Genomic DNA, 16,450 nt, shown 5'->3' on the forward strand with positions numbered 1-16,450 from the left:
CCTCCTTCCACCTATCGTATTCCCAGCACCCCTCCCCCAAATTCCCTCCCCTCTACCTTTTATCTCTGCCTGCTTGGCACACCAGCCTCATTCCTGAAGAAGGGCTTATGCCCGAAATGTCGATTCTCCTGCTCCTCGGATGCTGCCTGGCTTGCTGTGTTTTTCCAGCACCACATTTTTCAATTCAGTAAGGTCCACTCAGTGCCTGACCTCACTCCAGTCTTGGTAAAAGCATGCACAACAGATGGATGGTAAGGGTAACTGCCTTTGATGTCAAGTCAGCATTGATCAGAATTGAACTGGACTAGCCAGATACATAATGGGGCTTCATGAGTAGGTCATAGGCTAGAAATTCTGCATTGTGTAACTTATCTCCTCACTTGTGCCTATTTGACAGACTTTGACAAGTCATGTGTACTGGAATGCTCCCCTCTTGTGTGAATGAGTGTAGTGTCAAAAGTAGTCAAGAAAATCAACACCATTCAAGACAACAGTCTGTTTGATTGGCACCCCATCTAACATTTTCAACATTCACTCTCTCCTCCTGCAATGTACAGTGGCAGCAGTGTACATCATTTACATGATGCAGTGCAAAGCTTACCAAGGCTCTTTTGTACAGCATCTTTGAACAGTTCACACCCCCCCCCCCCAATAAGGACTGAGCAACAGATACATGGAAACATCGCCATCTGCAAGTTCCAGTCTAAACCACTCAACATCCTGCCTTGGAAATATTTCTTGTCATTGGGCCAAAAATCCTGGCTCAGTAACTGCAGTGTAGGCGTATCTATGCCATATGAACTGCGGCAATTCAAAAAAAACCAGCTCACCACACTACCTTTAAGAGCAATTAGCAGTGTGAAATAAATGTTGGCCTAGTTAATGATTCCATATCCAATGTACAAATATATATTAAAAAAATGTGCATTAGTATGCAAATCTTTCAGTCTAGGATCGGAAACCTGAACAGGTCACTGATTGCAGGGATAATGGATCAGTTTGTGGGGAGAAAGTTGCGTAATGGTAATGTCACTGGATTAGTTATCTGAAACACCAAACTAATCTTCTCGGAGCCTGGACTTCCATTCAACCATGGTAGATGTTGAAATTTTAAATTTCAATAAAAAAGTTGGAATTAAAACATGAGCCTAACATTCTATATTGTATAACAACCCATCTGGTTCACTTATGTCCTTTTAGGGAAGGATATCTGCCATCCTTTCCTAGTACAGGTGAGATTCCAGACTCTCTCAGCAATATGGTTGACTCATGTACCACTGGGCAATTAGAGTGGAGCAATAAATGCTGACATCGCAAGTGATGTCCACCTCCTGTGAACAAATTTTTTAAAAAATTTGGTTAAAGATATGTTGGAAGAGGAAGGTGGCTGGGGTGGGAGACTAGTTAAATTGCTCTTGCAGAGGTTCAGCCTGAGCTCAGTGGTCTGAATGGCCTCCTGTGTTGTAGCTAATTTAAAGATTTAATGCTTTAATTCCTGAAATGCTTTTGTAAATTGCTTTAAATCAGTGGACCCGGATTATTCTTCTCTTCGCTATGCAAAAGAGGTCCTTCCTGTCCACTGTGTCAAAACTCATTATAATTTTGTCTCATTTAAATCATCCCTCAACTTCTTTTATTCTAAAGGAAACAATCCACAACATATTCATATTTCCTAATAGTTAAAATCCTCTATGCCAGTACTTGTCTTGTAAATCCATGCTACATCACTCTTGTTTGAACGCAACTGTATAAAGTACTCTAGCTGTAGTCTAATTAGTGTTTTGTAGATTTATAACATAACCTCACTGTTCCTTAGCTAATAATTATCCTATTTGCCAATTTATCCATCTCATTTACCTCACTTCAGGGATCTGTGTACCTTAACTCCAAGGTTCCCTCTTGCTCCACACTTCTCAGTATCCTAGCATCTATTGTGTCTTCCCGTACCTTGTTTGTCATCCCATAAGAAAATGTATTATCTCACTTCTCTAGATTGAATTCAGTTTGTCACTATTCTGCTAACCTAACCAGTCTATTGACATCTTCCTGCCATCTACAACTTTCTTCCTCACTATTGACCAGGTGACCAATTTCTGTATCATCTGTACAGTTCAAAATAGTGTCTTCTAATTGAAGTCCAATCATTGAGATATATCATGAAAGTCAAGGAACTGAGTAATAAGCCAGAAACAGAAACTTCAGCGAAAGTCTTCTTCTGCTTTAAAATATCTGAAGAATATTGTCCTTTTTGTCTTGCCACTAAATTACATTTGGATCCAATTCGCCACTCTCTTGGATCCCATACACACTTTATTTTCTGGCCTGTCTGCCAAAAAGTACATCTGTGTTCCATCAAAAGCACTCATCACTTTGTGCTGACAACTATTTGAGTGCGTTGATCACGAACGTTAACACTGTAAATGTGTTTATTTATAATAATACTTATCTGCATGTTTTTTCCTGGCTTATAATAACTTGCATGTATTTATCACAGTGTAAGGGTTTTTGTTTGATAATATGAATACATTTACAGTACCAGTGTACAGTTATAATATTGAATCTGGTTATCACAAGATATTTACATATTTATGTTAGGGTGCGAGTGTGTGTTTACAGGTAGTGAATAATTTTATAATGGAACCACTGAAGAGGAAAGACTTTGCAATCATTGCGTTAAAATTTAGAGGGGCAAAGTCAGTGATTACACAGTGCCGAATTGAAAGAGGCATATCTATCTAATTATTGATTTTTGTAAGGGTATTTATGGAGGCAAGTATGTATGGTCATTACTAGCAAGTTATGTGATGGGAGGTCTTGACATTATTGATTGATCAAGGGTTACAAATGTAGAGCGGTATCTGTACAATTACTGTCAAGGCAGAGCCTGTAAGTAATGACTAATTACTTTCACAAGAGATTTATTACAGATAACGTTTGGGTCTGCATAGTCATCAACTCTGAGTGGTAGATGAAAAGACATGTTTCCAGTCACTGATTGCCACTTTTGTTGAACTTCACTAGGAACATGACATTGAAACCCCCTATGGGATGTTGCATGTGGTGATACGTGGTGCACCAAAAGGAAACCGACCAGCAATTCTGACCTATCATGATGTTGGGATGAACCGTAAGTATAGATATTTGAACACCTCACTATAAGAAAAACACATGATTCAAGCATAATACTTTAAATTTTTTTTTGGAACCAGGTTTCTATACCCTAAGAGAAAAGGTTAAGTATTTTTCCCACTGAATTACGCACATTGGTGATAAGTGAACTTAAAAGAGCTTAATTTATGGAATTATTTGTAATGGATTTGATGGGAAGAGGATTTAGCTGTCAGAATTCTATATAATCGAGTGAATGAGATGTTGTTTGGTCTAGCGGAATTGTATTTAGTAGATTTGAATTAGAAAGAATTTGATTTATTGAAATACTCGATAGTTGAATTGAATAGGAAAGGTTTTCATGTACTGGAATTCTGTATAATGGATTGAAGGGGAGGGGGAGTTTGGGCTATTGGAATTCTATACGTTTAATTAAATGGGAATTAAATGAAATTTTTAGTGATAGAACGAATGGGAAAAAAGTTCACTCTATTGGAATTCTAAACAATAGGAATGATTCCAATGGGCTTTGTCTGATTAAAAAATTATGTGGAAATAGATTGTTTCCTATATGTTTGAAGAGGGTTTTCCACTACAGTAGTAAGGAGAAGCACAGTTTAATGATGCAACAAAATATATCCAGGCAGAATGATGAATGTTCAATTTCTGCTGGCTGTTGAGTAATGTATGGCTGATCCAATTGACTATGCTAGAATTAGCTGACAGCAGCCTGCATAAGAAAAGGGGAAACCGCCTTGGATCACAGTGTTTAATGTAACTTTCTTAGTAGCTTTGAGAATGAAATCAAATCCATTTTAAATGTGACCTTTGCCTTTGCTCACATAGTCTGGTTCAATACCATTATTCAGTATCTTGGTTCATAGGAATTTATGAATTGCTACATAACAGAAGAACAAGCTCTAACTAGTTCGACACCCACCACCATAATAAAACGGTAATAAAATCATTCACTAAGTACAGCAATTTCTATCAGTTAGTCTTCCACTATCCAGGAATGAGGGGAGAAACACTAGCCCCTCATATTTGATAGTTTTGTGAATCCATAGGTTCAATATCATCTGTTCCTTTCAAATTACTTACCACATGTTTTATATTATGAATTCATTGTAATCCAAAATATTATTTTCACAAAGAATCTATTACGTGTTGGATGCCTGTACGATTTTCCTGAGTAGTCTGTTCCATAAATTCATTAAGATATTATTCTTGCAGATTAATTATACTCCTGCAATCCACTCCATTACAACTGCCTCAAATAGAGCACTGTTATAATTGATTCTGCTTTCAAGTTTAAATATTTAATGGTTTGTATTATTTAGTCATAGAATCCTCGAGTTGTAAAGCATAGAATTAGACCCTTCAGTCCAACTTGTCCATGCCAACCAGGTATCATAAATAAATCTAGTCCCATTTGACAGCACTTGGCCTATATCCCTCCCAGTCCTTCCTATTCATATACCCATCTTGATGTCTTTTAAATGTTGTAATTGTGTCAGCCTCCACCACTTCCTCTGGCAGCTTATTCCTATACACTCGCCACTCTCTGCATGAAGGAATTGCCCCTTAAGTCCCTTTTAAATTTTTCCTCTTTCACCTTTGACCTATGCCTTCTAATTTTGGACTCCCCCAGCCCAGGGATTGGTCCTCATCTATTCACCCTATCCATGCCCCTTATGATCTTATAAAACTCTATAAGATCAACCCTTAGCCTCCAAGGCTCCAGAGAAAGTAGCCCCAGTGTATTCAGCCTGTCCCTATAACTTAACCCCTCCAACCCTGGCAATATTCTTGTAAATCTTTTATGAACCCTTTCAAGTTTCACTACATCCTTCCTATAGCGGGGAGACCAGAATTGCATGCAGTATTCCAATAGGGACCTAACAAATGCCCTGTACTGCTGCAACATGACCTCCCAACTCCTATACTTGATGCACTGACCAATAAAGACAAACATATCAAATACCTCCTCCATTATCCTATTGACCTGCGACTCTCCTTTCAAGGAACTGTGAACCCGCACTCCAAGGTCTGTTTGTTCAGCAACATTCACCAGGCCCTTCCCGCTAATTTTGGTGTCATCTGCAAACTTACTAACTGTACCTATGTTCACATCCAAATCATTTATACAATGACGAGAAACATTGGACCCAGTACAGATCCTTGTGGCCCATCGCTGGTCACAGGCCTCCAGTCTGAAAACCAACTGTCCACCACCGCCCTCTGTCTTCTGCTTTTGAGCCAGTTATGTATACAAATGACGAGAAACAGTCCCTGTATTACATCTGAGCGAAACTGGCCAACCAGTTTACCATAAGGAACGTTGTCGAGTGCCTTACTGAAGTCTTCATAGATCACACCCACTGTTCTGTCCTCATCAATCCTCTTCATTACTTCTGCAAAAAACTCAATCAAGTTAGTGAGACACAATTTCCCATGCATGGAGCCACATTGACTATCCCTAATCAGTCCTTGCTTTTCCAAATACATGTAAATCCTGTCCTTCATCATTAAGAATCTTAAAAATAGTGATCTTCCTACCTTGCAATATTCATTTTACCAGTGGGAAACTGTCCAATTTATTTTATTGTTTGTCATAAGATGTTTGTCCATCTTCCTCTTCCATCGAGAATGACAGCTTTGAACAATGTATTGGCAAGAGGCTGCAAGGAGGCAAGTTTCAAAAAACCGTTGTCCACCCCTTCCCATGTCGACTGTAGCTTTGTGTATCGCTTTATTCATGGCTTCACTTTGTGTGTGGTGTACACCTCTATTTAATGAATAATCCTTATTGAAAGGAATTGAAGCATGAGTGCCAATTTTTTGATCGCTATTGAACAGTAATCCTCATGAAGAACTTGAGTTTTGTTCTGGCCAATTTATAAAATTGATTCAAATTAAATTTATATTGATGAATTTAATTTGGACTGGACACTAACTTTATTAAATTATTAAACACAATCCTGAGTTGTGTGTCCACCTCCTATTTGAGGTGCAAATCAGGTCACAGAACAATGATGATCGCTTCATTTTGCTAGAAAATTTTCCTATGCCTTCCTGGTCCAAAAAAGCTGTTTTGGTTTGTTGGGTCAGGAAAGCTTGGCTGCAAAATACTCATGGACCTCTTCAGAGGTTGGTTTCTCAAGTGTCCGGACACACAGGAAAAAGTTATTGCTTTCTGCACACTATTTTTGAATGTTGTGAGTTTTGCAAGCTATTGTGGAAAAAAAATGTACCTCCAGACAGTTTGATTGCTGGATTGACCATTTGAGGAGTCAGGGACATATTGAAAGATGTGTGTAAACTCTTTTTTTTCCATTTTCAAATTATTATTATATGTCATTATTATATGTTGTAATGTAATGTGGATTTTTTCTAATGCAGTGATTCATCATAGGGATCTATCCTTTTAAAGAAAAGTTAATCCTTGAATTAACATGCATTTTGCCATTCTTTATAGTACCTTTCCAGTTGTCAAAAGCACGATAATGCATTAAAAATGGTGGAATAAAAGCCCAAATACTATCTGCTGTCACGATTTGCACTTTGATTTAAATTGACAAAATGTGCAATTTGTTTTGAAGTTGAAGAAAAAAACTTTGTGCTTGTACACACCCCTCCCAATTTGATAGATTTTCAGGTTTGGAATGGGATGCCATTTTATTCCGTCAGTTTCAGGCAATGTAGCAGGAGACTTTGTTGTTTCGACAGCTGTAGCCATTATGAATAGAATCATAGAATCCTTACTGTGTGTAAGCAGGCCATTCAGCCCATTGAGCCCACACCAACTCTTCAAAGAGCATCCCACCCAGACCGATCCCTCACCCTATCCCTGTAAGCCTGCATTTCCCATGGCTAGTCCACTTAGCCCACATATCCCTGGATACTATGAGAAATTTACCATGGCCAAGCCACGTGACCTGCATATCCTTTGGACTGTGGGAGGAAACTGGAGCGCCCAGAGGAAACCCATACAGACACAGGAGAATGTGCAAACTCCATAGTCACCCAAGAGCGGAATTGAACCCGGGTCCCTGATGCTATGTGGCAACAATGCTAACCACTGAACCACCAGGCTGCTAAAATAGTTGTCTGTATTTTAGAAGCTTTTAATAGCTTTAGCTGAGAAGTGTTCTATAATCCATGAATTTTTGAAAATTTTAAGCGGCTTTAAGAACAAATTATGCCTTCGTGATTTTGTTTTGTCACTTGCAAACCTAGCAGGCACTTGAAGAATTTAAAATTATTTCCAACTGAAGGTAGTTTCTTTACTGGAATCACTGAGAATCTGTTTTGAGTACAGGGTTTTATTAGATTATTAGAAGTATAAATGTTTTCCAACAATTTAAAAATAATTCCCATTGCTGTTGTATGGCTCTGGTGGGTGCTAAGTAGTGCATACTGAGAAAGTGGATATGGAGGCTACATGGCGAAATGGAGGTGAAATGTGTGGTAATGGGGATGTGAGGCACATGAAAACAGTATGATCAATCTAAAGGCACATGGGAGGGCTGGCATGGGTTGCTGAATCTGTGAAGTTTAGGGAACCTTGAAGTTATGTTGGGAATTGAGCTGCTTGTGTTGGAGAACCAAGGCGAGCCTTCTAACTGTTCTATATTCTCATCCAAGCTCATTCATGTAATTAGAGCTCTCAAAATACACTGTGAACCTTAATTTTGTATGAAAAGACTAAAAGTCCAAATGAATCTTGGAGAGGTAATTTTTTTTTGTGAATCTACACAAAAACTTGGTCTGCTATTTCTCAAAGAAATTCCTTTTGCCTTTTTCCTTAAATGCATATGTAGTAGTAAAGGCGCAGTTCTATCTATCAGCATTATGTTAATGGTACATAAAATCTTTGTGCATTTATGAGATTATTAGTTTTCTGACTTGGAGGTGAAGTGAGGGGCCTGGAATTGCCCAATGGTTGTCAGATTTCAAGTATATTTGATATTGAGCCTGTTCCAGGACCTTGAACTTTCCATTTATGTATGAAATGATTTGGAATTTCCTCTAAAATAATCTCTTAATGTAGAGTTCTATTTTTGTATTGCCCAAACTTGATCGCTTTCCCACAACTCTTCATTGTACTTCTATGCCACTGCACAGAAACAGAGCTTTGAGCACAAAGGCATGGAATAATGAAGTTTAGGAACTCTGAAAGACATTTTTATTTGTGTGGCAGAAAAAAGGTTGAAGTAGTAATGAAATTTAGTTTTTCTGCTCATTTCACTGTTTCTATACAGATTTGTCATATTAAAAAACTTGTTTAACCTGAAAGTCAAGGTGTATTCCTAAACGAGTTTTACTTATTTGAGACATGAGGGATAATCGGTGGGTATCTAGACTATTTTTCCTGGAGTGTACATGGGTTGTTAGTGACTCTTTACACATTATTCCATTCATTTCTAACATAAAGTAACCTTAGATTCATAAGAAACACATACCTATTGAGTAGCCATCTTTGTGATGAACATTAACTGAAAACACAAGAGAAAGCATGAACTGTAATGACCCTTGCCATCATGACTCATGTTTAAGGGATAGCCTTACCTTTTAGATATCTTATTATGGAGGCCTTGTGATGTGGATTCCTTCCACAAAGGAAGTCTTGACACCATGACCACCTCTTGTGCCGTTATTCTTACAAAGTAATCTTAGCAAACCTAATTTTCAAACTCTAGTTGGATGTATTCCTAGAGATTTTATCTCATCATCTTCCACCTCCAACCAGCTCAGCCCCTTGCTCCTCGCTCTGGTCATTCATCTATAAGGTACAAGTCAGGAGTATGATGGAATACTTCTATTTGTATGGATGGGCGCAGCTCCACCAACACTCAAGAAGCCTGACACCAAACAGGGTAAAGCAACCCACTTGATTGGCAACCACATCCACTTCCTCCACCACTGACGCTCAGTCACAGCAGCGATGCCCAGGTCCCGCTTATGAATATATTTTTTTAAATGTTAGGTTGACTTACTTAAGCGCCATCATAAAAGTGGGCATAAGTGTTTATAATGGGAAAAATGCTGAGATGGTGTGTTTGCAGATGTGAGACTTAAGTATTCTATAAATGGGGGAGGAAATCTTCAATGACAATATTGATACAAATGAAAATGTTATGCCTTTTGAGCATTCAAGATGTCAGAACTGTTTAAATCACCACAGAGAATGTAGCTTCAAAGGTGCTCCATGTCGCATGGAAAAATGCCACAACTCAATGGGTCACATGGTCCAAGGAACAAATGTCATCATCATTTCATATAACCGTTTTGTATGATTTATCAATAAGAGCAAAAATGAGTAAGGATTAAGTAAAGCAAGAGAGTTCAGCAATCAAACCCCTCAATTCTTCTGATACCAACGTTACTATTTGTGAATCTGCAAAAACTACAAACTATCCTGTTAAACTGCTCAGCTAAGGTTTAGATTTTTAAGGATTTGTGCCAAGATTATAGGCCTTTAAAATGCCAAGCAGGACCCAGAAGTGGAAGCCCAGAATCCATTTGCAGTGCAGAGTGATGACGAAGATTTTTCCTGGGAGTCCACAGGACAAATACACAATTTGTTATTACCTAGCACCTTTTTTAATATGACAAAATGTTCCATGAGACTTAATGGAGGCACTGCAAGATATTAACACTGAGCCACATAGAGAGGGATTAGGGTGAAAGAGTGAAAGCTTGGTCAACATCTTTAAAGAAGGTCCTAAAGTGAGGTAGAGAGGCAGAGGGGTTCAGGGAGGGGTGTCCAGAATTCAGGGCACAGCAGTTGAAAACATGGCTACCAATAGTGGAGTGATTAAATGTTTTCAATCAGACCTTTACGATTGAACTGTGGTAGAGTCAGTGTCTTCACTTATGAGGTGACTGTGGGGGCTTTACATAGGGCTAACCTACAATTGGAGGCTGTCTTTCTTCCTGTTCTTGCTCATCTCTTCCTGTATATGTGTTTTATAAAGTAGGAAATCCAGCTTTGCAATCCAGAAAATGATGCCTGAACTTCCTTTGGTGCAACAAGCTTATTAAGATGCAGAGCACGGAGATCTGTTGCTTTTTGGGAATGATTTGTTATTGTGAGAATTGTAACTCATTGAAGGATTATGAAAATGATAGACCAGGGTCATGAAGCCAATGGGAGTTGTCCTTAATTGCTTGTTTCTGCAGATAACAGGTTCTGCATTTTATTTTTTTAATAGGGCTAATATGATGTGTGGTGCCAGTGGAGGTCACCTTGAAATCTCTGCAGATGGAGTTGGAAAATCAGAAGTATAGTGCTTCGTCAAAGCCAAGTCTTGAGTATGAAACATAAATATAAACATAATTCACTTAAGTTATTAAGATACAGACATCAGTGGAATGCTGGATTCTGTAACAGGGTACAGTTAAAACAATCAGATTCATCTGTTTCTGCGACAGGAAAACTTACTGTCCATTTTTATTAATTCCAGAGACTCAGTCAGCATTTATTGCCTGTACCTAATTGCCCTTGAGAAGATGGTTGTGAGGTGTCTTCATGAAACACTGTGAACCATGTGCTCAAGCTACATATGCAGTGCTTTTAGGGAGTGAGTTCCAAGGCTTTGACAAAGTGGCAATGATCCATTTCCAAATCAGGAAAGAATATGATTTGATAAGAACCTTGCACATGGTGGTGTTCCCACATACACTTACTGTCCTGTTTTTGGGTGGTAAATGCTGCTTGTTTGGAAGATTATATTTAAGAAGGAGGAGGTAATGTACTGGCACAGACACTGAAGTACAAACCTAGTACAGACACAGATTGTATGTGGCACATATAATCTTGATGTATAGAACAAGTGATCTTGGTGTTAGGGGACAGACAATTTGTCTGCTCTGGGCTACTCTCTCCACCATTAATGCCTTTTGCGACCACTAGAGGTTTCAAATGCTTTACAGCCAGTGAAGTACTTTGAAGCATACAGAGGAACCTCGATTATCCGAACGACATGGGCAGGGAGTATTTTGTTTGGATAATCGAATGTGTGCGTTATCGAAAGACAGATTACACTAGTTTAGCCTTGCATCAGGACCTTGCGATCTTAGAACATAGAACATAGAACAGTACAGCACAGAACAGGCCCTTCAGCCCACGATGTTGTGCTGACCATTGATCCTCATGTATGCACCCTCAAATTTCTGTGACCATATGCATGTCAGCAGTCTTTTAAATGTCCCCAATGATCTTGCTTCCACAACTGCTGCTGGCAACGCATTCCATGCTCTCTCAACTCTGTGAAGAACCCGCCTCTGACATCGCCTCTATACTTTCCTCCAACCAGCTTAAAACAATGACCCCTCGTGTTAGCCATTTCTGCTCTTGGAAATAGTCTCTGGCTATCGACTCTATCTATGCCTCTCATTATCTTGTATACCTGACTTAGGTCCCCTCTCCCCCTCCTGTTTCTCCAATGAAAAAAGTCCGAGCTCAGTCAACCTCTCTTCGTAAGATAAGCCCTCCAGTCCAGGCAGCATCCTGGTAAGCCTCCTCTGAACCGTCTCCAAAACATCCACATCTTTCCTATAATAGGGCGACCAGAACTGGACGCAGTATTCCAAGTGCAGTCTAACCAAAGTTTTATAGAGCTGCAACAAGATCTCACGACTCTTAAACTCAACTACCCTGTTAATGAAAGCCAAAACACCATATGCTTTCTTAACAACCCTGTCCACTTGGGTGGCCATTTTAAGGGATCTATGTACCTACACACCAAGATCCCTCTGTTCCTCCACACTGCCAAGAATCCTATCCTTAATCCTGTACTCAGCTTTCAAATTCGTCGTTCCAAAATGCATCACCTCGCATTTATCCAGGTGAAGCTCCATCTGCCACCTCTCAGCCCATCTCTGCATCCTGTCAATGTCCCGCTGCAGCCTACAACAGTCCTCTATACTATCAACGACACCTCTAACCTTTGTGTCATCTGCAAACTTGCTGACCCATCCTTCAATCCCCTCATCCAAGTCATTAATAAAAATTACAAACAGTAGAGGCCTAAGGACACAGCCCTGTGGAACACCACTCACCACTGACTTCCAGGCAGAATATTTTCCTTCTGCTACCACTCGCTGTCTTCTGTTGGCCAACCAATTCTGTATCCAGACAGCTAAGTTCCCATGTATCCCGTTCCTCCTGACCTTCTGAATGAGCCTACCATGGGGAACCTTATCAAATGCCTTGCTGAAGTCCAAATACACCATCCACAGCTTGACCCTCATCAACTTTTCTAGTCACATCCTCAAAGAACTCGATAAGGTTTGTGAGGCATGACCTGCCCCTCACAAAGCTGTGTTGACTGCATTTAATTAAGCCATGCTCTTCCAGATGGCCATAAATCCTATTCCTCAGAATCCTTTCTAACACCTTGCAGATGACAGACATGAGACTTACTGGTCTTGTCCAGATAATCCAAAATTTGGATAATTGAATGCCGGATAATTGAGGTTTCTCTGTAGTTGCTGTTGTAATGTCGACACGCCCACACAACTGAGGGAAGCGAGTTCTATGATTTTGACTCTTACTCTGTACAGTGATAGAGCAGTGATATTGTTCCAAGTCATGATTGTGTGTGGCTCAAAGGGAACGTGCATGTGGTTATGTTTTCATGCATCTACTACCCTGGCCTTTGTAAGGGGTAGCGATCATGGGTATGGAAGGTGTTGTTGGAGGAGCCTGGGCAAGTTATTGCAATGCATCTCAAAGATGATTCTTGTTGCTGTTACCGAGCATTGGTGGTGAATGGTGTAAATGTTCAAAATGATGGATGGAGTATCAATCAAGTTGGCTGCTTTTCCATGGATGATGTCTAGCTTCTTGAGTGTTATTAGAGCTACACCCATCCAAACAAGCTGCTGGCTTGAGCCTTATAAATGGTGGATAAGTACGAGGGAAGACAGGACCAAGTTAACTGCTGCAGAATTCCTGGAGCATTCCACGTGGTATAAGACTTCCTTTTGCTAAAATCAGCTTGGAAGACATACTTCAGAATAATACTGAGAAAAATTACAATTTTTTTTTAACTTGTATTTGAGAGTTAACTTGGCTCTGTTAGCTGGGCAACTGGCATGTGCTGCAGATTGACACCAGCAGCATGAGTTTAGATCCTGTACCCACAGAGGTCATCTTGAAGACCCTGCCTTCTCATCATTGCACCTTTGTCTGAAGCATGATGATCCTTGGGCTAATTTCACCATGAGCCATTTCTCTCTAATGACAGAATAGCTTGTGATCCTCTGTGGACAATGACCACTTTCATTTTCTTGCTGATAGAGATGGATCCTGTGATTATGCCTCCAGTCAAATATTTCCCTTAAACTGAGGTATTTTAATTCATCTGAAGTACTTTTGTACTTAACAATTAATAGGTTCTTATATCTCCTAGATTCATGTCTTGGAAGATGTGTTTCTTGAATGCAGATCATATTGATGGCATGCTGCTGGTTAAGGGTGGTGACTAAATGTTTCTTGGACACAGATAATCTTCAAAGTTTGGGAGAAGATTTGTAGCTCAGGTGCTCGTTGTTGTGGTTGTGTTCGCCGAGCTGGGAATTTGTGTTGCAGACGTTTCGTCCCCTGTCTAGGTGACATCCTCAGTGCTTGGGAGCCTCCTGTGAAGCGCTTCTGTGATGTTTCCTCCGGCATTTATAGTGATTTGTATCTGCCGCTTCCGGTTATCAGTTTCAGCTGTCCGCTGCAGTGTCCGGTATATCGGGTCCAGGTCGATGTGCTTATTGATTGAATCTGTGGATGAGTTATAGAGTGTGAAGTGCTGGCCCAGCAATGTGGGAGCTGCAATATTCATGTTGCTGATGGATTTTGATGCTGTAATACCACAATTTTTAAAATGCAGACTTGCTGAATTTGCTTAGGAGGTTTGTTGGCTTTCCTGGTGGAGTTGAGATACTGAGTGGTGACCTGACAACCGTGTGGATCCATTACCACCCCAGTGTGGTGGCAGCCTGCTCATATCAAATTTATTGATGTATCAATCAACTCAACAGTGTACATAATTACAAGTATTCTTCAACCAAGTCACCTCTCCTAGTTCCTAGTGATGAAACACATTGATCTGTCTCTGTCTCTATTGTTTTTCATTTGTTGGAACCTAATGTCAAGTATTGGAATGATGTTCCTGAGATGTGTCATATAAATTACAAAAAGGAGGAAAACCAATAGTAGAGCCTCCAGAATGTGGAGGAGATTAGTGTGATTAATTCCGTTGAATGCTACAAGGAATTTGAAAATGTTGAGAATGATAGTTCATTATAGTCACAATTATACTTCATGTGTTTTTGATTAGAACAATTTTGGTGATGTAGAAGGTTTGGAAACCTGATTGATTTGAAGAGTTAAAGAATTGTAGGGATGGGGGAATATGATATGATTTGAGAGGTAACAACGTACATTGACCCTGGAGAGGAAAGTGAGATCAGAGATATAGTCATAATTTACAAGTCAAAGGTGTCCAGCATTTTTGAAGGAGGGGAGATAGTGATAGCAAATATGAAGGGATGGGTATGGTATTTGAAGAGACGAGTTTGTTTACAATTGAAGTTAATATATTTTCCTGGCTCGGAGTCAAGAAGGGAAGTGGTCAGCAGTTCTTGGGAGCAGAAAGTTGGTCTTCTGGAAAATGAGTAAGAAGAGGGCATTAGGAGAAATAGCATTGAAACTAGAATACCATTCACATTACACAAGTGCCAGGCAATGACCATCTCCAAAACAGAATCCAGCCATTTCCCATTAACATTCAATATCATTACTATTACTGAATCCTTCACTATCAACACCATGACCGGAAGCTGAACTGGACTAGCTGTATAAATAGTGTGGCTACAACAACTGGCTAGAGACTTGGAATCCTGCAGCAAGTAACTCGCCTTCTGATTCCCCATAGCCTGTCCATGATCTACAAGGCACAATTCAGAAGTGTGATAGAATACTCCACACGCTTGCATGGATGGGTATAGTTCCAATCACACTCAAGCACCATGACACAATCCAGACAAAGTGCCCCACTTGATTGGCAACACATCTACACCCTCCACCACTGATTTTCAGAAGCAGCAGTGTGCACCATCTACAATATGCACATCAGAAATTCACCAAGGCTCCTTAGACAGCACCTTCAAAACCCAAGGCCTCTACCAACTAGAAGGACAAGGGCAGCAAATACATGGAGACTCCATCAGCTGCAAGTTCTCCTCCAAGCCAATCATTGAAATATATCACTGTTCCTTCAGTATCACTGGTACAAACTCCTGGAGCTATATTTCTAACAGTATTGTGGGTTTACTTATGGTAAATGCAGTGGTTCAAGAATCAGCTCACCCTTGCCTTTTCAAGGACAACCAGAGATGGACAATACATTCTGACCCAGTCAACAAAGCTCACATTCCATAAAATAGGTCCAGGACTAGGTCACTGGATGCCCTTGGTGTCAGTTTGACTTAGTGGATAGGTAGATGGGGCAGATGTAGCTGGGCACACTTTTTGATAGTTTTAGTTACCAACTGTCAAACTGAGGAACTTTGGGATTAAGTGTGGTTGTAGGAGGAATGAATTGTTTGAATTCTATCCAGTTTCTGTGGTACAGAAGTGTGGGAATAAGATTAAGGTTGTATTAGTCTTGTTTCTTCTGATCCACTATTACTGACCAAGTGCTTTTCTCAATCTTCCAGTACCTTCAGGAAGTGTCAATGTTAAAACCACTGATTTTTATGGATTTTTTTTCAGATAAACTTTGTTTCAACACATTCTTCAACTTTGAGGATATGCAGGAAATCACCAAGCATTTTGTCGTGTGCCACATCGATGCTCCAGGTCAGCAGACAAATGCCTCGCAGTTTCCTTCAGGGTGAGTCCCACTGACATTGTGTCAATCCACATCAGTTTACCATTCTTTATTCAGCCCCGTAGTGTAAAATTGAATGAAGTTACATTCAAATCTGCCAAACCTCTCTCCAGATTTCATAACCTCCACTCTGTTACAGAGCGAAAGTGAGGACTGCAGACGCTGGAGATTAGAGTCGAAAGTGTGGCGCTGGAAACGCACAGCAGTTCAGACAGCATCCAAGGAGCAGGAAGATCGGCATTTCAGGCAAAAGCCCTTCATCCGTATTTCTGATGAAGGGCTTTTGGCCAAAACGTCGATTTTTCCTGGTCCTTGGATGCTGCCTGACCTGCTGTGCTTTTTCAGCACCACACTCTCGACTCTCCACTGTTACATTCTAGTCGTAACTTCCCTTAGAGTATCCATTCTTCCACATGTAACCCATGTGAACCTTTTGATTTGACACCAGC

The 16,450-nt window shown here is 40.1% G+C and overlaps 1 protein-coding gene across 6 annotated transcripts in view; it reads left to right on the forward strand.

Annotated features, from left to right (window-relative positions):
* The window catches only part of ndrg4 (NDRG family member 4), a 163,261-nt gene that overhangs the window by 91,823 nt on the left and 54,988 nt on the right, over nt 1-16,450 (forward strand). For all 6 annotated transcript variants that reach the window (XM_043707294.1, XM_043707293.1, XM_043707295.1 and 3 more), the window contains 2 exons: nt 3,022-3,127; nt 15,884-16,004. In XM_043707294.1, coding sequence (XP_043563229.1) covers nt 3,022-3,127; nt 15,884-16,004 — 227 coding nt within the window. The remainder of the gene's footprint in view (nt 1-3,021; nt 3,128-15,883; nt 16,005-16,450) is intronic.

The sequence above is a fragment of the Chiloscyllium plagiosum genome, chromosome 17 (genome assembly GCF_004010195.1).
Source record: "Chiloscyllium plagiosum isolate BGI_BamShark_2017 chromosome 17, ASM401019v2, whole genome shotgun sequence".
Taxonomy (NCBI): domain Eukaryota; kingdom Metazoa; phylum Chordata; class Chondrichthyes; order Orectolobiformes; family Hemiscylliidae; genus Chiloscyllium; species Chiloscyllium plagiosum.